At 48.9% G+C, this 22,586-nt stretch overlaps 7 protein-coding genes across 7 annotated transcripts; 3 read left to right on the forward strand and 4 right to left on the reverse strand.

The window, feature by feature from the left end:
• Positions 1-1,381: 1,381 nt before the first annotated feature.
• N7533_004355 (glycoside hydrolase family 3 protein) lies at positions 1,382-1,663 on the reverse strand (the record flags this gene model as incomplete). Its single annotated transcript, XM_057101005.1, has 1 exon — positions 1,382-1,663. One exon carries the CDS (start codon positions 1,661-1,663, stop codon positions 1,382-1,384), a length of 282 nt encoding a protein of 93 aa, XP_056960635.1.
• Positions 1,664-5,039: 3,376 nt separating this feature from the next.
• On the forward strand, positions 5,040-6,339 carry N7533_004356 (TauD/TfdA dioxygenase family protein; the record flags this gene model as incomplete). Its single annotated transcript, XM_057101006.1, has 4 exons — positions 5,040-5,271; positions 5,333-5,662; positions 5,702-6,109; positions 6,170-6,339. 4 exons carry the CDS (start codon positions 5,040-5,042, stop codon positions 6,337-6,339), a joined length of 1,140 nt encoding a protein of 379 aa, XP_056960636.1.
• Positions 6,340-6,677: 338 nt separating this feature from the next.
• On the reverse strand, positions 6,678-10,493 carry N7533_004357 (glycerophosphocholine phosphodiesterase; the record flags this gene model as incomplete). Its single annotated transcript, XM_057101007.1, has 4 exons — positions 6,678-6,896; positions 6,962-7,362; positions 7,424-10,258; positions 10,310-10,493. The coding sequence occupies 4 exons, from the start codon at positions 10,491-10,493 to the stop codon at positions 6,678-6,680; spliced, it is 3,639 nt and encodes a 1,212-aa protein (XP_056960637.1).
• Positions 10,494-11,973: 1,480 nt separating this feature from the next.
• Positions 11,974-14,622, reverse strand: N7533_004358 (UNC45-central domain-containing protein; the record flags this gene model as incomplete). Its single annotated transcript, XM_057101008.1, has 2 exons — positions 11,974-14,394; positions 14,542-14,622. The coding sequence occupies 2 exons, from the start codon at positions 14,620-14,622 to the stop codon at positions 11,974-11,976; spliced, it is 2,502 nt and encodes an 833-aa protein (XP_056960638.1).
• A 1,747-nt stretch (positions 14,623-16,369) lies between these two features.
• N7533_004359 (TFIIH/NER complex subunit TFB4) lies at positions 16,370-17,577 on the forward strand (the record flags this gene model as incomplete). Its single annotated transcript, XM_057101009.1, has 2 exons — positions 16,370-16,415; positions 16,493-17,577. 2 exons carry the CDS (start codon positions 16,370-16,372, stop codon positions 17,575-17,577), a joined length of 1,131 nt encoding a protein of 376 aa, XP_056960639.1.
• Positions 17,578-18,093: 516 nt separating this feature from the next.
• N7533_004360 (threonine aspartase 1) lies at positions 18,094-19,899 on the reverse strand (the record flags this gene model as incomplete). The annotated part of the gene is made up of 7 exons (XM_057101010.1): positions 18,094-18,163; positions 18,224-18,348; positions 18,404-18,513; positions 18,566-19,465; positions 19,526-19,725; positions 19,779-19,788; positions 19,854-19,899. The coding sequence occupies 7 exons, from the start codon at positions 19,897-19,899 to the stop codon at positions 18,094-18,096; spliced, it is 1,461 nt and encodes a 486-aa protein (XP_056960640.1).
• An 898-nt stretch (positions 19,900-20,797) lies between these two features.
• Positions 20,798-22,343, forward strand: N7533_004361 (actin-related protein 3; the record flags this gene model as incomplete). The annotated part of the gene is made up of 4 exons (XM_057101011.1): positions 20,798-20,832; positions 20,889-20,911; positions 21,002-21,360; positions 21,462-22,343. 4 exons carry the CDS (start codon positions 20,798-20,800, stop codon positions 22,341-22,343), a joined length of 1,299 nt encoding a protein of 432 aa, XP_056960641.1.
• Positions 22,344-22,586: the final 243 nt, after the last annotated feature.

Consider the following 22,586-nt stretch of genomic DNA (forward strand, 5'->3'; position numbering starts at 1 on the left):
GAAGCCTTACCTGAACGAGGGATCCATCTTAATAACCCCAATATCTGGCACATCCATCTAGATTGGCATGATCCATTGAATTCAAAGGCGAAGGGGCTAATTTCCAAGGTTCTGGTCTCTTATTATGTTCCACAAAGGACCCATTTCACTCTCCACTCAAATTATACCGAAGGCAATCTAGTGAAAACCTCTTACAGCATATTGGACGCCCGGTACGCAGTACTCCTAATATCTAACCCCGGGGGTGAGTCACAGATAGCCAAAGATATTTACAGTAGTTAGCATAATGCGCCATGCTATCCTCGAGCTCCATGGTTCACTGAAGAATTCGTTGTTTTGACCGAGAGAACATTTCAATGCTACGGCATTTTTGGCATGGAAAAGCCGCGTACCGACGTGGGAAAGACATTTTGGTGCCCACCTTGCCATTGAAACTATGTAGAATGATCTGCATTGCCTTGTGTGAGGGGCCGTTACGAAAAGCCGGCCACAAAGTGGATCTTGCCTGTTTCCGGCTTTTTTGAGCGCAATATAATTCCTGGCAGCAGAATTTGAGTTTCAACGGTAACACAGGGCTCTCGTACTCGTAATTAATACTGTATTCAACTCCAAGGCAACCGCCAATCATTTCGAGAGGGCTGCTAATCGGGTTGGACTAAATCTTCTACTACTGGGACCACATTTTTGCCATGTGGATTACGTACGGCACTTTCTAATCCGGGATTGGTATGTATTTCGTATGCAACTTCTCGTTATACCCCTGCCACATTCTATGTACATATCCCCAATGTAAGGAGCTCAGGCACGACCCACTCAATCGAGATGGATGTGGTAGCAATAACGAAAGTAATCGAATTGAGCAGAAAGAAGAAGAAGAAGAAGAAGAAAAGAGACTAAGACGGAAGGAACTCCATACAATAGGCGTGGGTGCCTAGGTGAGCACCTTAGGCATCATGCCGCAATAGTAATAACCATCGGTTCATTACACCCAATACCCAGCTATATTGTATGTTGTTATCTGATCTCGCGTATCTTCGCCTGCTCAGGGCTTATAGATAACCATGACACCTAGTAGTCTATCCATGGATATTGAACTATCCGCTAATATAATTCAAAGCTCTATTTCGACGCCGGGAGAGATCAGTCATATCTAACATATTCTGACAATTTAGATTTCGTTCTTATCATTTACTGTTGATACTAAGCAAGCTGGATAACAATCTAGATCAGCCTGTTCAGCTTGAGTCTTCAGTTAGTAGAGATCATATCCTTGAGACTCTCTAACATGTATAATCTATACCATGATAAATGAGAATTTTGATACTGTTGATAAATACACTAAGCCTCGTAAATATAATTTTGCCTATAGCAAAGCAGTAAATCAGATTATGTAGAAGGGAGGTAGTAGAGGAGAGAAATCGGACTGCCAGGCCGATGAATTGGTCGCTTGGGGGCCAGTGATGTTAAAAATTGGGGCGTTGTAGTCTTTCTCATCCTGGGCTATGGTATATGGCAGCTTTACGGATGGATTGACATGGCCCCAGAGAACATCCGCGATTGAATTCCCTGTCTCCTGTCCTGGCAGATGTGCTGCAATGATAGCGGTGATATTGGGGCTGGTTGCCCAGGGCATGGTATTGGGGCCCGCGGAGTGTGTGATCATGACAGTTTTGCCAGGGCATCTTGACGACACTTTTCGAACAAGTGTTGTAGAATTCCAATCAGCCTCGTAAGAGCCGCGATCAACCGCCTCCCGAGAGTACGTCTTCAGGAAAACAAGACATATATCCGGAGAACTAGTCAATTATCACTTACAGCTACCAGACAGTATATAACACATTCATACAATATTTTATATCTCATTACTCAAAACCACACTAGAAAATACCAAACTCACTACAAATATAGAAATAGAGAAAAGGACTAAAAATAAATATAAAGTCAAGGATATCCTAGACATAAAATATATTAACGAAAAACCTTATTACCTAGTGAAATAGAAGGGGTACAATATCTTAGAAAAAATATAGGAGTCTATTAAAAACCTTACAAACTACCGCTAGCTAGTTTAAAAATTCTACTAGGAGAAGTAGAACCTAGTAAAGAAATATCCAAACTATCCTAGAAAGAAAAAGATAATGAAACAATCTTATTTAGTATCTGATCAAAGTTCAGATTATTAGCAGTAGCTACTAACTACTATATATCCAGAGTAGAGGGGATATCCTACTCGGGGAGCAATATCTTTTTATCCAAAATATATAACAACTCGTTATTATAATCAGATATTTTAAAACCTTTTTACTTTAAGAAAGTTATTTATTTCTATAACTAACATTAGTGAGACATAGCTTCTTAATACTATTTTTGTTTATTTAATACCTACTAATACAGCTCTATAGTCAAGACTGTAAATCATTTAACTTAGGTTCCAACAAATTAAGTTTATCTTTAATCTTTTTAATATCAGAAGACAGTTTATCTTTAGCATAATATAATAAATCCTACTCCTAACTACTATAAAACTCTTACTTATTCATATAGCCAGCATAAGTACATAACGTATACCTAGAATAATAATAAGTCCGATCCATTACATAACTCTCACCAGATTTATAATAGCAGTCACACAAAACAGAAGTAACAAATAAATTTAAAGAGATATAATCAGCCTAACAAATATAACTAGTGACTTGATTATAGAGAGCAGGGAGTTTAGGGATTCCTTTAAGACAAGAGTTAGCTTTACGTTTAGGTATGATAGACTATAACAGAGAAAATCAAAAACCAAAAGAACTAATACCTACTTAAGAAGGGCTAGATAGTTATAAGGGGTTCTTGGGGATAAGAACCAAAGAAGGAGGAGAATAATATTACAGACTCTACGATATAAGAGACTACAGCCTATAGTTAGGCCACCAAGAGCCAACTGTTCCTAGGAGAGGAACACAGGATCGGATTATGTGATAAGTGGCCAGAATCAGCCTCTGATTCACTGTATTAACTAATACTATACTAAACTAAGTGATAGTTAGCGCAACTTAAGGATAGGTGTTCTTTCTACTATTACTAACACTATACTATAAGTACAAGGGCTCGGTAAAATTACTACGTAACCACAAATAGTAGATAGAAATTCTGATCAACAGGTATATCATGCCAAGTGCTATCTAGTATCCTACTATCTACCAGAGATACCATCAAGAAGGACTAGGATATATAGGATATTCCTTTCGTACATGTATTTAGTTCTTTACGATCAATCAATCTAAGTTACTACAGTATACCTTTTAGATTACTCTTTAATCAGTTTCGACCCTTGTGACAAACATACTACAAGTAGGGGAGCTCTTCAGACTGACCTACTTGGCGCACTATCTGGCACTTCCTTCGAAGTTACTCTACAGGATCCGAGTCCGTGTAAGGCTTAGTACAGCAAAGGTACGATTGCGAGTTTAGACTTGAGGAGTACGAGTGATGGATATCACAGACGATCAACGACACAGGGAACAACTGGTAAGTTGTTTACCCAGATATATCCACTCACCGTGACCAGTTAGCAAAGCGTGTAACAACTCCTTCTTACTACACCACCTACTATAGATAAAGCAACAACTATTAAAGAAGAAACTATAGATATCTCCTTTAGCATACAACAAAGAATCATACTATTTACAGATGTCTCAGAGGAAGTTTCTTTGAAAGAAGGGAGATAGTTGTAATAGGAAAACCTTGATTCATATTAAGATAGGTCAGATCCGATATAAATTAGCGATATCGATCACGGAGTACATTATTCTTAATACACCGTTTCGTAAAGCGTAGGAATCGGGCTTGAAAGAGATATAAAACCTTTGTGACATAAAATTCTTAAGGTTCCTCAAGAATTAGTTTTGAATCAATCCGGAAGATACTATCCATCTCGGTTGTGTTACTCTTGTCTTACCTAGTCAATATCTTAACTGTTACAATATAGCTCGTAGGGATCTTAATTAGACTTGATAATTATCTCCGCACCGTGCGATCGGCGGAACGGGTATGGTATGGCGAAGAGCTATGAGACGGGTGAAATTCCAGGTTAGTGGAGGAAAAGTGCAAGTCAAGTGTACAAAGTATGCTTGTCCCATATACATATATGATGATCCACCACGTGTCTCCGCGGCACAGTCCACCTATGATATGGATTCTTTCTTTACAAAATTTAGTTCGTCTACTAGTGATTCAGTTGAGATTTCTAATAAGGGTGTACTAGATTTTACGTATATATTTCAGTTCATTCAATAGTTCTAATTTGAATTTTAAAGTAATCAAGACGAACCAAATGTTAATCGTCTTTCTAGGCCGAAACTTAAAAAGCACAGTTCACAACATCCAAACTTCAAATTATTTCGCAATTTCATAGTCTAAGTACAGATGTAAGATACTCTCGGCTGCGGATATCGCCTATTTCTTATTTTTTTCAAGTTCTCATGTGGCAGTTGAGAGATCTAGATCCAGCATGGCGTGATCCGAGTAGCGGCACTCGCCGCGCAAAGTCACCGTAATGAGATTTCAGACGCACCTGAAAACAAATAGGATGTCAGAAATACTATAATTAAACCTTCCGGTGATAAGAGCTTTATTCGTAATCATTGCAAGATGTTGCATCACGTTTGGGATATCCTACCATATACTACTCCACAGTACCCCATGAACCCCGCAAACTAATACGAGACCCTGAATGACGGGATCTGACACGATTCGCAAAGCGGATGACGAATGTGCGTAAATATTGTATGAATGCCAGGTGCTTGAGAGGTTCCGGAGATTTAATATACTCAAGCCCTCGAATTCGTGCTTTGATGCTCAGCACTCGACATCTGCGGATAGTTTTTCGCAAAGACGTGGCTGTTTCTATACTCATACGTCCGGATAACCGGCATGAGATGAATGGTGAATATCTAGTTCTGTCCTGATGTACTTGTATATAAAGAAGGTACAATTCTACTACATTGTGATGACCTAGTGCAGTAATCTCCAAACTTCAAACAACCCCCATCATGGCTCCCTCTCTTACCGAAACAACCACGCCTATCATTCCGATCACGGAGGACAGCAAAATCACCCTCAAGGGCCTTGAAAGAACGCCCATCAAGCTCAGCGGAGCACTAGATGCATTCGAGTCATTCGACGTGACCCCAGTCATAGGCCGAGAATTCCCAAACGCAAATCTGAAAGATTTCCTGCGCGCTCCCAACTCGGATGATTTGCTCCGCGACCTCGCTGCCACCAGTCAGTAGTTAACCATTGGAAAATCCATCAAAGTAAATCCACCTACTAACCCAGCATTCAGTCTCCCAACGAGGCGTCGTCTTCTTCCGCAAACAAGATGGTCTAGATGACAACCTGCAAAAGGAACTCGTCCAACGTCTCGGCGAGCTCTCAGGCAAACCCAAGACCTCCGGCCTACACATTCACCCCGTCGCCAACTCTGGCCGAGACGGAAGTGTCGCCGACGACGAGATCAGCGTCATAAGCTCCGAGCAGCGCAAAACACTCTACATCGACCGCAATACCCGCAAACAAACCGCCCGCCGGGAATGGCACAGCGATATCACCTTCGAGCCCATCCCCAGCGACTACACCCTTCTCCGTCTAACCGAGCTCCCCAAGACCGGCGGAGGTAAGTAACTTGCTTTGCTTGAAGCATGAACTCAACCAGGAACTCGAGCGAATACTCACCACCTGGTCTTAGACACACTCTGGGCCTCCGGCTACGAAGTCTACGACCGCCTCTCGGAGCCGTATCAGAAATTCCTCGAAGGACTAACGGCTACATACGCCCAGCCGCGCTTCAACCAAGTAGCCGACAGAAACAACTTCAAGATCCACGCCGGTCCTCGCGGTGCCCCCGAGAATGTCGGCGAAGAGCTTCGCGCCGAACACCCTGTCATCCGTACGAATCCCGTAACGGGATGGAAGAGTGTTTTCGCTGTGGGATCGCATGTGCAGAGGGTTAATGGTGTTACGGAGGAGGAGAGTCAGCATCTGCTTGACTGGTTTGTTAATCTTATTGTTGAGAATCATGATTTGCAGGTGAGGTTGCGGTGGCAGAATCCAAATGATCTTGGTGAGTTGTTCACTCTTGTCCTGTGTTGAGAGATGCCAGTGCTCTTTCTAATTCGATTAGCTATTTGGGATAACCGCTCCGTTTACCATGCGGCGACTTGGGATTATGAAGAGATTGGTCCGAGGAGGGGTCATCGGGCTGTTGGTTTGGGCGAGAGGCCATATCTGGACCCCAAGAGCACGAGCAGAAGAGAAGCGCTGGCCCAGGAGGCGGTTGACAACGCTGCATAGTGTCAAGTAGGAGACGAAAGCTATCTAGATAGCAGAATCCAACTCATTAATCTTCGCTGGGACTCTCTCAAGCCTGTGACGGCTCACTGTCCATTTACGAAGTGTGCTCTTGCTTTCACCGCCAAATCCTACTTAAACTATAGACATCCAACAGTTACAACAAACGATTGCCCCATATGCTACTACTAACTAAATCCAACCAACAAAAACAATAATGATATTGATATCGATATTTGCTGTTGAAGCCGACAAAAGCCGCATGCGACTATGAACACAAGAATGCAAGCATGTGTATGTAAGATATGCAAACCATGGCATGTTCAAGCTGGAGATCAAGCTCAAAGAATAGCGCTAGGGTTCAGTCTCGAGTTAGGGGTGTTCTTCTTTGCTTGCTCGAGGACCGGAACTCTGATGGAGCCGCCCTTGTCACCCACAGGGGTGGGGTTCGGCGAAGGGCCGGGTGTGCGTTCGCCCTTATTCTGGCGCTGGATGAGGCCGTTTGTGATTCCGAGGACGGAGTCGACGATAACAGCATCAATGCCTTCCGCGACTTGGTACTATATTTCAAACAGATCGTTAGTTCTATTTTCCTTTTTAAATGGGGATAGTGGTAAGAACTCACGTCAACGTTGACACCGTCGTTGTTCAGCATGCCGTAGGAGACGCAGACGAGACCGGACTCTTTGACGATGCGGACTAGACGAGGGCAAAGGACTAGGGGTTCGGCCTGGGAGACGATGCCGAGGAGGTTCCAGCGTGACGCAAATCGAACGGCCTCTTGCAGACTGCTTGCTCGGATGTCGCCGACAGGAGAAGCACCGGCATCGGTCAGGAAGAGAACTGGGATAGAGGGCTGCTTGAAGGACAAGATGAGACAGATGTCCGGGTTGAAGCTGGAAAACAGAATGTCGCGGCCCTGACCCAGGTCGTAGACCTTGGTGAGGACGGTGTCGACAAAGGAGTTCAGTTCGACGGCGTATGTGTCCATCTCTTCTTCCTCACTCTCGTGGAGCATGGGATATTCTGGCGACCTAGGTTAGATCGTCGAAATGTAGCTGTTCTTTGGATGGCGGTTAAGACTCACTCAGTTCAATGTTAAACCCGACGGGAGTGGGGACCTTCTTGAAAAGCTCTTCCAGGGTAGCGAAAGGCGCCTGAATATGCTCGCCGCGAGTGTTTCCCTTGAAACCCTTCTTTTTGAAATCACGAGTATGCTTGATCTTCTCGGTCAACTCAGCCGGGTCGTATAGGGACCCACCGACGGACATCGATCGCTGTCGAGGAGGAATACTAGAATCCCTATTGACATCCACGCTGTCTGGCAGGACATTACGGTGTCTTCCCTTGCCGAGCTCCAGGAATTGATCCAATGTTAAAGTATGTACCGGTGCATCAATTCCCGTTTCGCTGACGAGGAAATCATGGTAAATGACAGGGACATGGTCCTTGGTAAGCTGCACATCAAACTCGACGTAGGATGCGCCCAAGTTGGCCGCAGCAATGAATGACTGTACGGTATTTTCACCCAGTTGGAGCGAATTGCGACTGGCCATGTTCTTACCAAGACCACGGTGACCGATGACCATAGTCGAGCTCATGGATCGCCAGTAGGTCTGGTTACCCTTGATAGACATGTTGGGATGCTTGAAAGGGGTGATGACCAAAAAGTTGAAGGTCACCGATCCAATCACGTCCAGGGTGTTCGCCGCAACGATGGGAACGGTAGAATCTCCCTTGAGGTTGATGCGCTGCGATCCGACGGTCGGCTTGATGCTGGAAAGTAGTGCAACACCGCGACCAACAATCTTCTCCTTGGATCCGGAGTAGGTGGGTACAAGGTCAAAAAGCAAACGCACTTTGCTAGCATCAGTCGTGTGGAACACGATTGGCTCAGTGGAGATGTTGTCCTGCACAGGCAGATCAATGACCTCTGGCTCGCCATGGGCGCCGCTGGCGGTAACCACCAGAGACAGCGCTGTGTCTAACTGGGTCGCGTGGGCATTCTCCATGGGGATTCTATCAAGGTTGACGGTCTCCAGGGGCTTTCGCATGTCCATCGTTCCCAGGCTGACCAGAATCATGGTCTCATCGGTAAGATACCGATGACCAAATGTCTTAATGGGTTCGGTATTGCGCAGACCGGGATTCCCAGCAGAGGTAGGCGCCACGGCATTGGACCGTCGATCAGTCAGAGAGGATAGGGCGGGTGGAGAGCCCGACGGGGAAGGGCTATTGCTGGGAATCGAGGGCGAAGGCTCCTGCTCGGGAATTGGGGCGCTGGGGCTGACTTCAGCTAGACACCGCGCGATCTCGAGATGACCTCGTAACGCTGCGTGTTCTTTGGCCGTCCAGCCAGATGAATCAAAACGCTCCAGGTCCGCTCCGGCATCAACAAGCAGCTTGGCCACACCTAGTTGACCATCGACACATGCAATAAAAAGAGGCGTCCAGCCGTAGGTGTTCTCAGCCAACTCGGTGTTGGCCTTCTGATAGTCGGAACCCTCGAGGATAATTCGGGCACATTCGTCATGGCCAAAGCGGGCCGCGACATGTAGAGCTGTCTCGCCCTGTTCATCCTGGTAGTTGATATCAATTCCAGCCTCCACCAGAAGCTGCACGATGTCGACAAAGTTCGCCTTGGTTGCAAGAGCAAGGACCGCGCTTGACTTGGAAACCTGCTTCCTGACCTGATCGGAATTCCCGTGGGTCTCTCTCCAGTTCTCGACATCCAAAAGGCAGCGGGTGGTCTTTGGGTGACCACCAACCACACTTAGATGAAGGGGCGCCCAGCCATCCTCATCCTGCCACAGCGGGCCATCGATGCCTTCCCGGACATCAAACATATCCCATTCCCGGAGATGCTCAATGATGACTTCACAAACCACCTTGAACCCATACTGGGCGGCATAGTGTAGCGGGGTACGTCCAGAGAGATCCTTTGCCATCAAAGACTCTCTTTGATCAGGACGCAAAGTGTCAAGAATATGTTGCAGGATAGCGACTGCCGAGTCATCACGGCTAAGCTGCTGTGGCATATGTTCTTCTTTGACAACACTCCGCGGGGGTTGCAAGGTCGGTGGCGCAGCCGGAGTAATGTAACGAGATGTTTCCGGGGGGAAGTCGAGCACCATGGACGCGGCAGGCTCGGAGTCACTTGTTGACTGTTCACGACCGACCGAAATAACAAGGCGGTGCAGACAGTTACGGCGATTTATATCATCGTCCTCCTCCAGTGTATCAACGCGACTCAGCAAAGCAGTCAGACTAGCCTTGGCACGATGAAGAATGGCACGTTGAATGAGGGTCTTAAGAACTTTGATAAAGACACCTTCGCCCGCATCATCGGCGGCGTTCTTCAGAGTCTCAAGTAGTTCCAGAAGAACATGGGTATCATCTTTTCTCAACGAGTCATCCACTGCAGTCAGCACGCTGGAGGGCAGGTTCAAGTAGGGTCGTGCAGGGCCACGCTTCAGCGACAGAGAGGAGTGAGTAGAGCTGGAATCGTCGAACAGCTTCTCCTCCGTTTTAGAATTGTCAGTGATGATAGCCATCCAGGAGTTGATTCGTTCCTGAGACTTGATAGCACGAGCGTTGGAGGCAAACGGAACGGGGTCCACCTTGGTCTCCAGGTAACGCTTTTGTGCCTGGGCTCCGACCTTCTTGTCAAGCTTCTTGGTGATCTTGACAAAACCGCGGCGGTTGACCTCACCGTACCACTGTAAGCGTCGCAAGTGATAACGCAGATCCAACAGAGCTTCGCGCAGATCATGGCTCTCCTCGGCCTCCAATGGGTGATTACCCTCCATTGAGTATCCATATCGGTCCTCCAGCAGCTTCAGGCGACGGGCGTACTCAGCATATTTCTTGTTGTAGAAGTAGTCGACGTCCTCAACATTCCGATCGAGAGAGTAAAAGAAACCTATACCGAACGAACAGGCCGAAGAAACGGCGCATCCTGGTTAGAAGGTACTCTCGGGATTGCAAGGGAGCTTCGTAATCGACAAAACATCGCGCTTACCGGCCAGATCCGCTTCTTGGCCCGCCTTGATTTGTTCCGCGGCCGACTTGATCAGTTTCTTCAAGGCCTTGTATTTGATGTAATGGGCGCTCCATTCGGGAACGGTGAATTGGGGTAGATTGCGACCGAACTTCATGTTGACGGTGGTAGAGCACTATTGCCAGACCCTCTGTACAAACACACAAGGATGTAAGGATATCGGAGATTGGTGTTTTTTTCAAACCCACCGCTTCCCTTTATTTTGAGTTTGGACCCAAAGCAGAGAGGTACAGAGGTAAAGAGGTCGGATAAAGAATGAAATGTCCAGCCTGAGAGTCACAGAGAGTGATCAGGTGAGCGGACGCACACAGGAGATAATGGGCGCCATTGGTAAAAGGGGGGGAGGAGGTTGAAGGGAAGAATAATGGTAAGAAAAAAAAGATCGGGAGCTCAAAGGCCGACTGTACCTGCTTAAGTGTGGGGTGGAGAAAGGAATGATGAAGCGGTGAATGAGAAGGAAGGCGACGGGATGGTAAAGAATCCCGTGAAGCTGAAAATGGGACCGAGTGGATCGGAGAGAAGGAATCAAAGGATTCAAAGGAGTCAAAGGCAGCTCCCACGTGAAGGTCGGTGGGAATCGGTGGGAATTGGAGGAATGACGAGGTTGCGAACAATTTCGAAGTGTGCAGCGGTGGCTGGCGGTGATTTGTCGATCCGCGGGGTTCCATCAAAGTGCTGCCCGTGGTTTTGGGTACTTTGTGTATAGGGCTATTGCCACACACTGGCAGTCATTCTCATCTCTGGAGTATAAAAGTTGACTCAACTCCCTTCTTCTCGAACTCGGGCCATCAAGCGGTCTGCTCTTGGATCTTGTGACTAGCTGACCTAGCCTAGCTTCCTGGGGGCGTTTTTCTGGAGTAACACCCCAGCATTAACCGTCTCCACATTGGCCCCCGAGGCTCGTCGGCCTAGTGATCCCGGTAGTATCGTGACTTTGACTTTCCCTCATTATGCTTCTGCAAGGGAGAATAACCGTGGAGAACTGAAGAGAGAAACTGGTAGACAGGGAGGAGGAGAGAAGGAAAGAAAAGATCCCCGCAGGAGAAAACCCAAGGTCAATGCCGCCTGACCGTGACTTTTCTGCCCAAGTGCCGCTGCCAGTACTAGGTATTACATGCTACAAACTACTAACTAGTAAGTAGCACAGTGATGCAATCTTTCCTGACATAAGTACTACTATCATACCCAGGTATTTATAAGTAACTACTGTAGTATATACTGTATAGCATATACTTCTTTATAGCTTAATTCATCACTCATTCATACTTTCTATCACGGCTGCAATCATAATTCAAATGCTAGTGTTAAATCCGTCCACCATCTCGAGCAACAAACGCCCCCAATCCAAGTCCCCGCAAAAAGAAAGAAAGAAAATCAGAAGAAGAAGAAAAAAACCCATCAAAGTATCGCTAAACCGAATAATGTTCTCATGATCAAGTGCGGGGGCATCAAAAAAGCAAAAATCGACAGGGAAAAAGAATAAACAAGAAGCTGAACTCCGCCGGTGAATCTTCGGTCAAGAACAGAATAGCCGTGAAAAAAAAAAATTCATGAGTTGTGGAAAGCCCGCCCGCGCGCTACTGCTGGTCTTGAACCAACGGCTTCAATGCCTCCACCCCAGCCTGTAGTACGGCCGGGTTCTTAGTCGCCTTGAGGCACGCAGTCAAGATATCGATACCGCCCGCCGCCCGGACAGCGGCCTTGGCGCGAGTGCAAATGTCACCGGATGCCGCAAAGGTCAGATTGCGCACGCATACAATGCCGCGGTGAACGAGAGATTCATCATCTTCCTGGCACAGACCGAGCAGGAGATCGACACCGCGTTGTCGTTCCAGGACAGCCGCCACAGCCGCGTCATATTCTGTGAGCATAGCCATGGCGCCGCCGGCGGCTCGTCGAGTCGGGATATCATCGGCATCGGTCAGAGCCAGGAGGATGTGGAGTCTCTGCGCAGCGCGCTTCGAGCCGTCGGCGAACTTCACAATTCCAGACTCGCAGGTCATCAGATTGCAGACCAATTCGCACGCAGCCCGCTGCACACGAGGATTGCTAGATAAGAGAAGATCCTCCACCGCGGGCCATCCTTCCCGGACGGTAAGTTCGGCCGGGGATTCGTCATGTGGATAAGAGGCTAGGTTGGTCAGAGCGAGTAGGCTCTCAAAGACGGGAAGCAGATCACGAGGCTGATCCACCGAGAAACTAGCAGACTCGGGTAAAGACAAAAGGGAAAGCAAAGGTCGTACGGCGGATGTGATTTGTGGGAAACCGGACGAGGGGAAGACATGGGCAGGATCGACGGAGATAAGAATCCGGGCTAGTGCATGAGATGCATTTTGAGTTGTTTCGGTGGCAAGGGCGGGACTACCTTGTTTCGGGATCGCCAGGCTGAGCAACAGCTTGACAGCGCCCTGTTGGGCGAGAGCACCTCGTGATTTCTGAACCCGCGCCAGGGCCAGAACAATTTTGGCTGTCAGATCGTGAATGGAGGGTGTAGAAAGTCGGCCACAGTCCACTAGGAGAGACATGGCGCCGGCATCGATAACGGAGCCAGAACGTTTAAGCACGGCCTCATCTTGATCTAGAGGATCGGGGGTACTGCCCTTGGCTTTAGCTTTACCCGCTGAGGCATCCGCGTAGTCTTTCAACTGGCCCATTTTCTGCTGCTCATCGGATAGGTTGGGAAGGAATTTTGTGAGATTAAGAATGATCATGAGACCACCATAAAGAAGGGAAGAATCGGTGGTGTGCTTCTTCAAGACTGCGATCAAGTCTCGCATGAATGTCAGATCATTGGCTAGTTGTTCCTTGACGAAGGGCTTGACGGAGGAATATGCCAATCCCTCAATGGCATGCGAAATATTCTCGATCTTGGATTCAGACATCAGTCCCTTGAATCGTTCCACCAACTCAGAGACACTGTCTTCCTCCAGGATCTTACCGTTTTCTTCGGGCTTGGTTGTCTCGGATGCCCGGATCTTCGCCAGCACCACGGCCGCCAATTCGGAGCCTTCGTCGCTACCGTTTGTCAAGGTGTGGGAAAGCCACTCGGAAAAGTTCTTGGAAATCGCCTCGCGGGAAGGGCGGTTGATGCATGCTGCATTCAAGAGCTCCAGAACGGAGATCTCCACCTTTCGGCGTTTCGCCTCTCGGGTCGCGAGGGGAGTCAGGGCATTCATCAATTCATCAGAGAGAAAGACGCTGGCAGCCGCGGTCGGTGCCACGGGAAAAACGGCCGCCACCGCCGAAAATGCAATGATGAGATCGTCCAGACGACCTTTGGCAATCATGGCCGCAATCAAGGCGGAGAATTTCTTTGCGCCCGCATCCTGGGAGACCTCCAGGTACTTGGCAGTAGCCAGTGTGGCCTGGCTGCGGACTTCCAGAGGCAAGCGATTGTCTAGTGAAGTTAAGATCACCTCGAATCCCTCGTCGTCGATGAGGTTTTGCAGGCGCTCCGCGTCAACCGCTAGTAATCTTGTAATTCCCTTCAAAGAACGACCATCCAGATCGTGGCCTGACTCCATCAGTTTGGCCAGGAACAGTTGGAACAACTCATCCTCACAGTGGGACCGCGTGCTCTCCGATGGCCATACAGTAGGATCAAGCACAACGGTATCCAAACAGACGGCGGCGCCATCGCCTCGATCGTAGATCTCATCGAAAAACGTGGTCACGGAAACCTGGAGCTGGTTGGAAAAATATTGTCGAACACTGACGCTCTGTCGCACGAGCCCAGAGATGATCTCATCCTGCATGTCAGTAAGGGCATGTGCCGGTTCTGCCAGCAGCAGCTTCAGCGATTCCAGTGCCACTTTCTCGGGCGGTTTCAGGCCGTCCGTGCGAAGATACGCAGCGGCTTCCTTCCCGGCGGAGTCATCTTGACGGGTGGTGTAACGACGGCAGAGGTTTAGCAGCTGATGGTCATTTTCCTCTTCCTGCTGGATTTTGAGGAAGGCGGCTTTGACTTCGGGGTTTTCGGGGGGCAATGGAAAGGGCTTCTCGGAGGTTTCGTGAGGCGGCCTAGAGGGGAAGAAATCTAGTGTCAGTAAATTTTGGGGGGGGAAAAGGTACGGTGGTGATGGTAGTATGTGTAGATCACACTGTGATCACGCTGCGATAATGTTGCAAAGAGGGATAGTTCGTACCTCGCGGTGGCCAGCATCAACTAACTCAACGGCCTCCCGTGCCAGGTGTGCAGCGCGCTCTTCGCCAGTTGCTTGGACCATTGCAGGGTTGCTTAAGGAGCAACAGGCCGTGGAAATCAAATTCCGACAAACAAATCTTAGGGTTTCGTGGGTTGTTGACGAGATTGAGAAAAAGGCGCGGGCACTTTTTTTTTCAAATCCAAAAATTGGGGGGGGTTGAGGGGGGGGCAAAGGCGGAAAGGCGGAGAGGCGGAGCGGAGGGGAGAAAGATTGATTGGAAGAAGGGTCCGATGGGAGCTGGTCATAGAATGAAGATGGATGATGAATGATGAGGAGGAAAGAAAGAATAGAAGAAAGGAGGCTCGGAGATAATCTGGACAGATCAGACTGGACAGATTGAAGTAGATGGGGATCTACGTACTATGGAATAATAATCATCGGGCTTACTTGGCGTGCAGTGCAATTAATACCGTTTTGGTAATACCAAACATTCCACTTTTGGCTTACTTATTACCTTAGGATACTAACTAGTACTCCGTACAGTACTAACCAATCCCCCGCAGCATCGCGGGAGGCGCCCAGTCGGTATCGTCTCAATACGATTGGTTTTCAACTTTCTGAAAGTCATTGGTCTCTTTTTCATTTCAAATGGTTATCATTCTATAGTCCACGATGATAAGACCAACCACATCGGTCCTTTCTATCACGTTGCATGGAGGATACCTAGGGAATTCCACATTCAAGGCGGGGATGAGAAAGTATATTCTATCTGCACTTCCCATCTCACTACTCCTTCAAGTTACTTTCCCCCCACCCCCTTCCGTCTTAGACACGGTCCTCTATCTGTGGAGGAGCTCCTTTGGGATGAGTTCAACGCGGTACATTCAACCGAGCATCGGGTTTGCGATTTTACGAGGGGCCGAGCATGTGGGACCTGCGACTCCTCATTCGAGGGAACCGCCGCGTAGCGCTATTCTTAATTCCAGTCTCCGACTTACGGAGTACAAGTTGTCATAGCTCCCGCGGATCGTCGGCTTCCGCCCGACGGGCTTTTCCGGTGGATCCCAGTGATCCAGAGGGCAGTACGGAGTACGGAGTACGAAGTACACCACTGCAATTTGTTGACATGTAAGGAGCCGCGGCTCGACTCAACCATTTTGATCAGCCTGAGTCATGGGGATCCGGTAAGAGTGCCACCTAGGTCTAGGTACCTAGCACTGGCAATGTGCTGGTGCTGGAGTCCAAGCCCTGGAGTTCAACTTGAAGTTGAAGTTGAATGTCCAAGTGGATGCCCAGGTGGTTGAATGGAGGTGTTGCACTCCAGGGCTCCAACACTACATACCTAGGTAGTCTGCCCAGGTGTACTTACATCTTCCAAGAATGATATATTTGGTACTAGTATGGGTGATAGCAGTCGTCTCGGAGTTAACTCCCGACTTGTTGGGAACGGATATCATATCCATCGATGCACCCCGCGTATATCACTAGATACAGTGCTCATCACCAATTGAATATCATTCTAAAGTACAATATCTACCGACTTACAAGTGGTCAAAAGTTCCATAGATCGAGTTGAGTGATGAGATATTCCGTCCAATCACGTGGCTATACCCCTTATCACCCGTGACCGCTTATCACGGAGCTGCCTCTTTGTCCGCCGACATCCAAGCTTCGCCGGAGATGATCGAATTTGCTTGGAAATATCTCACCCGAGGGTTGATCCCACAAGAGTAACTCCGTCACTGAGCTTAAACTCACAGAAAAGTACTTCCACCTTCGGCCTGAGCCTCATCATGAACCCCCGCCCCCATCAACCAGTGCTAGCACCATGAATTCCGTCGATGCCTCCGAGCATTATGACCTTGGAACCACCGGTTCGTCCTCCTTCCCCAGAGCTACACGGGAGCAAATCGGAAACTTGAACACTAATACTCTGGGAAAAAATCAAAAGACCTCGCACCTTCTCTCCTCACAATCGTCTTCGACACCAACCCGCATGCCTGGGCTGCCCTAAACCAATCCCTCCCACTATCCAACGCCGTCGCGAATCTTCTCGTCTTCATCAACGCCCACCTCGCATGCAACTACGCAAATGAGGTCGCAGTCGTCGCCTCACACAGCCAAAAGGCAGCATGGCTATACCCCTCCCAACATGAAACACCATCCACCACCACAGCCGATCGCGACGGCGACGTCGCAATGAACGGCTCAGCACCAGCCCAAACGAATAAATACCGCCCCTTCCGCATCGTCGAAGAACAAGTCACAAAGAACCTCAAAGACCTCATGGACTCGACCAGCAGTGACGATCTACGAGGCAACACCTCAACAATGCTCGCCGGCGCTCTCACCCTAGCCCTAAGCCACATCAACCGGCGCACAATCGCCTGGGCCGAAGAGCACGGCGGCGCCGACCTCGAAGACGCCGCCGCAGAAGGTGGTGGCAGCGGTGGCGGGACCGGTTCTGGAGCAGGCCGACACTCTGCCGCAAATGAAGACGAACGGCTCCAAAGCCGCATCCTCATCGTTTCCGTAAGTGGATCCAGCGATTCCGCGCACCAGTATATCCCCGTCATGAACGGTATATTCGCCTGTCAACGCCTCCAAATCCCCATAGACGTGTGCAAGATCAGCGGCGACGCTGTCTTCCTCCAACAAGCCTGCGACGCGACCAAGGGCGTGTATATGGCTCTTTCCGAGCCGCGCGGTCTTTTACAGTACCTGATGATGGCGTTTTTGCCGGATCAGCGCTCGCGCCGACACTTGGTTTTGCCTACGCGGGTTGACGTTGATTTCCGCGCTGCTTGCTTCTGTCATCGGCGGGTTGTGGATGTTGGGTACGTGTGTTCTATCTGTTTGAGTATCTTTTGCGAGCCGCCTCCGAACAATGAGTGTTTGACTTGTGGGACTTCGTTGGATATTGGCGATTTCGGTGGGAAGCCTGCGCTTATTCCGCGGAAGAGGAAGAAAAAGAAGCGTGTTAATGGGACTTCGGCGGCTGGGACGCCCATGTCTACGCCTACGCCTGGTCCTTGATATGTCTTTTTCCTTCTTGGTTTATTTGCATTCTTCCCTTTTGCTCTTCTAATTAGATTCAACTCACAAAAGCTACTCATTCTCGCTGGATTCGAGACTCGGGTCTTGTCATGGAAATAAGAAAGAAATCAATTATCAATCATCTATGTGATGATCTGAAAAAGAAAGTAAAAATAAGAACAAAAAATTGGATACGTAAAGCTTCTAGGGAATCTAGAAAAAAAAACACATACAATCGCTTGGCCAAATTTCCACCGCGGACTATTGGCTGCTGCCGACTGTTGCTGTTTACGCTTTCAAAAACCAATATCAAACCAGAGAAACATGAGAGCACAGGGAACCAAAATGAGGGGAAAATAAAGTCCAGTCGCTGTGCAAAACATGAAACGCGAGAAATTGACACGGGGGGCTCGAAACTTGAGCCTGTCAAGACGGGCGGTTGGAATAGAGGAAACAAACGCCAACAACACGGGTTTTCTCCAAACTTGCTATTAAGAGCAAGAATCTAAGCTTCCTTTAGGGGCTTTGGCTTGACTGGCGCTTCTTCTTTCTAGCTTTTTTCTCCGTCGGCGATGTTGAGGCTCTCCTGTAACTATACGTTAGATTCATAGCCCGCTGATCAAGACAAAACACGGAATGAGCTTACGGTGCTCGGATAGACTGACGAGGTCGTATCATCAGACCACCAGTTGCCACTTTGGAAGACCGTTTGGGCTTGCGCGACATTAAAGCTTTAGGTAGGCTGTCGTTACTTGACATAGAAGCCAAGGCCTGCAATCAGTCCAATGTCAGCGGGCCGTTCGTCATGAATGCAATAGAAACCTACAAAGGAGTCGGTGTTGTGAGAAAAGCATAGTTCGATGCTATCCTTTGTCTTCTTGACCGTCATAATACCAATCGAGCCTTTTACATCGTTGTTTTGCAGTGCAGGGTGGCCTAGAATACTGTTAAATTCCACCAAAATTGACTACACAAGAGTGTGACTTACCGCTGAATTCATTGGTAATCATTGCTTCCAACGCTTCTTGCTCGGTAACTTGCTCAGATAGACCATTGCCAACACTCTTTTGGCAGAAATAAACCCGGTCTGCGCTGGTACTGGCTGCCAAAGTCGATGCAATATGCTCACCTGTACCCGATGTAACTGAGGCAACACACGTTTGATCTGGATCAGCAGGATCAACAGGAATGACATGAGTCCCGATTCCAATCAATGCCGCAGGCCCAACCCTACCATGATGCTTCATGCCGATGCCCCCTGATGAGGAACCCGCAGCAATATTTCCGTATCGATCAACCGCAATCGCCCCAACGGTGTCTGTTATCGAATCGCCTCCGAGTGAATTTCCAAATAAACTGGACCCTTTGGTCGAATGAGGTTTCGGGTCGTCTCCGTTCTGTGGTTCTTTATTCGGAAGGACGGCCTCCGAAGTGTGTTGGTGTGACTTGCCGTTTCTTGGTCGAGGGCTTGCGGTCGAACTGCTGCTCATATCAACCATTTCCACATCGGAAGTCTCAACGGCTTTATGCATGGAGGAAAGCTCGGTGTGAACCTTGGTTTGGCCATTGAGGCCCTCAAAAGTACGTGCGATGTGAGTTTTCAAGTGATCACCGGCGCGGCGTATGCAAGGGTTCTTCTCGTCACCTTTAGAATTACTTTCCGGATACTTTAATCCCCAATCAGAGATCTCTTGTTTCCAGGTCTTCCAGCGCTCTTTTGTAGAGGGAGTAATCAAGGCTTCGTGTGGCACGATCACAACGCCGTTATTCCAGGCAAAATGGGAAGCTCCATCTCCCACGAGGAGATTGGGCGGGACCCGGGACATTCCTGGGAGCGTATATGACTGGTCATAGATCTTGCGGGCAGCCATGATAGGGTTCTTGATGTCTAGACAAGGTACATATTAGCTTCCGTTACTCATCCGATAGCCATTAGGGCTCTTCTTACTGGGTACAGCTCCTACAGCACCACTGCGACCAAAGTGATCAACGATTGAAGCATCAGCCTCGACAACTCCTTCGGCGTTGAGATTGCTTCCGTAGCCACAGTTCGTGATTGGGGCATCCTCAAGGGATGTGATGGCCATTTCGACGGCATCAACGGCAGTTGCACCATTTCGCAAGAAGACCATGCCGGCTCTAACAGCACTGTTTCATGGGAAAGTTAGAACTTGACTTGCGAAAGGTGATGGATGACTTACTGCTTGCAGGCTAGGAGATGTTTCCCTCGTTCTCATAAGAATGGAAGCCAGCGCCAGCGTGGACGAATATCGCACATATGTCTTCCATTTCCTGCGTTTGATTCGGGGTTGCATCGGTCATCTTGATTGATAAGCTCGCAATTGTAGTACCCGATCGAGAGTTGTTTTCCAGGGTCCCGATCAGAATTTCAATTGGTCAACAGCGGCAATTCAGTAGAGAGTCATTGGCAAATACGATCTTTGTCGCGAAGGAGTGTATGTTCTCGGGTGGGCTTGCAGTGTGTGTTCGGGTGAAGGAACCGGTTTCTTAGCCTTGATGTGGACGCGAGAAGCGAGGATTGAGTGAGCGATCAGAGAGAGCGAAGGGGTCCGTATAAGATAGACTGAACGAGGTAAAGAATAAGGTCGATGGGACATGCAGTTTACTGCTAATAAGGAATAGCTGGTAAATGATAGACTGCCTAGGTTAGGCGTGGGGTGTGATGAATGGAAAGGAAAGATGTGAGAGAAGATGGAAGAGAAAGAGAAAGAGAAAGAGAAAGAGGCGAGCCTAAGCATCGCATGAAATCACACGAGGTCAACAACAAATTCTCCCTCAGCATCTTTGCCGATCGCCCTTTCCTTCTACGATGCCACAACCGTGACAGTATTATACCAAGGTATTATTCCCTTGATAACTTTGGCAAAGGTAAAGGCACCTCTTAGACGATGATTCTGTACAGTGAGTGAAATTTCCTACTGGAAATTCCCCTTTAACCCAAATTTGATAGATGGGATCACCATTTCAGTTCCAATTGGAGGATAGATCAAAAATACACATCAAAATATGGTCAAATCCTCAAAAAACTGATGTCCATTGTTCCAGGCACATGACGTGGGCATCCTTAGTCATCCACGTTCCTCCCCGCCTCTGCCTGAAGCTCCGCCACGGTTGACTTCATATCCCACTCCCCCCCCCTTCTACAGCGGACCTGCAATCTCCTTTGTATTCGGATTGGCCTGCAGAACTCCTTTCCGCCATGGCATCCCAAACACCAGCCGTTGTCATGGACAAGTATGTTTCTATCTCCCCCTCTCCCGAATTGATCTCGTGCTGACACGACGCTCCAGCGGTACTGGTTACTCCAAGCTTGGTAGGTACTAGATGCCTAGAATGGTGGCATTACGATCGCAATTCCTCACTGGAGCATTGGACTAACTACCTGTGTCTGCGTCAAATATAGGTTTCGCCGGTAACGATTCTCCCTCCTTCGTCTTTCCAACAGCCATTGCAACCAAGGCTGGTGCTGGTAGCGCTGGTAGCTCCGGCGCCCGGCCTGCCGTCGCAAACAAGCCTTCTTTCCTGTCCGGTGGCGGTGGAAGTAGCTCACACCTCTCTATGAAGCGTGGCACTGAGGACCTGGATTTTTTCATTGGCGATGAGGCTCTGGCCGCTGGAAATGGCCCCGGCTATGGTGTCAACTACCCCATCCGACACGGTCAGATCGAGAACTGGGACCACATGGAACGATTCTGGTCGAATTCGATTTTCAAGTACCTCCGTGTCGAGCCCGAAGACCACTACTTCCTTCTCACCGAACCCGTAAGGAAGCCATTTATCAGCACCCCCCCGCATGCATGCCACTTAGGAACCAGGAAAGGCTAACATTGGCGTCTGACGTTAGCCACTAAACCCCCCCCGAGAACCGTGAAAACACCGCCGAGATCATGTTCGAATCGTTCAATTGCGCCGGACTTTACATTGCCGTCCAAGCCGTGCTCGCCCTTGCCGCGTCCTGGACCTCCTCCAAAGTGACTGATCGATCCCTCACCGGAACTGTTATTGACTCCGGTGACGGTGTCACCCATGTTATCCCCGTAGCTGAGGGCTACGTCATTGGATCTTCCATTAAGAGTATTCCCATCGCTGGTCGAGACATCACATACTTTGTGCAAAGCTTGCTGCGAGACCGTGGCGAGCCGGACAGCAGCTTGAAGACCGCCGAGAAGGTGAAGGAAGAGTACTGCTACGTGAGTCCCGATATCGTCAAGGAGTTCGCCCGCTACGATCGCGAGCCCGATCGTCTCCTGAAGCACACTGTCAGCGCCCCCAACGGACGCAGTGTGCAGATCGACATTGGCTACGAGCGCTTCCTCGCCCCGGAGATCTTCTTCAACCCCGAAATCTACTCGTCCGACTTCCTCACCCCACTCCCCAACGTTGTTGACGGTGTCATTCAATCTTCGCCCATTGACGTCCGTCGCGGCCTTTATAAGAACATTGTTCTGTCCGGTGGCTCCACCCTGTATAAGGACTTTGGCCGTCGTCTACAGCGTGATATCCGCCATCTGGTAGACGACCGGATCCGCGCCTCTGAGGCCCGCAGCGGCGGCGCCCGGAGTGGTGGTCTGGATGTCGCAGTCGTCACGCACAAGCGCCAGCGGCACGGGCCCTGGTTCGGAGGCAGCCTGCTGGGTCAGACGCCTGAGTTCCGAAGCTACTGCCACACCAAGGCCGAATATGATGAGATTGGTCCCAGCATCGTGCGGAGATTCGCGCTTCTTGGTGGACCCGGAAGCTCTTAAAAGCCAAGTTTCCCTCCTATCATCGTCTCTTTTCTCAGCTTGGTGTCGCTGGACGCTTTTTGTTCATAGTCCTTTAGTTCATCTCCTTTTTTTTTTACCGCTTTTGACGCTGTTTTTCCTTGCCCCTTTCCCTTTTTTTATTATCCAAAGCGGGCGGCTCAGCGCTGTGTTCTCAGTATGCTACATCCAAACTGGTTCCCGAGTAGATAGAGGGAGATACTAGCTCCCCAGCCTTGATTTTAT

Source organism: Penicillium manginii (genome assembly GCF_028828005.1).
Source record: "Penicillium manginii strain IBT 31320 chromosome Unknown utg000004l:1.0-7231830.0:1.0-7236170.0, whole genome shotgun sequence".
NCBI lineage: Eukaryota > Fungi > Ascomycota > Eurotiomycetes > Eurotiales > Aspergillaceae > Penicillium > Penicillium manginii.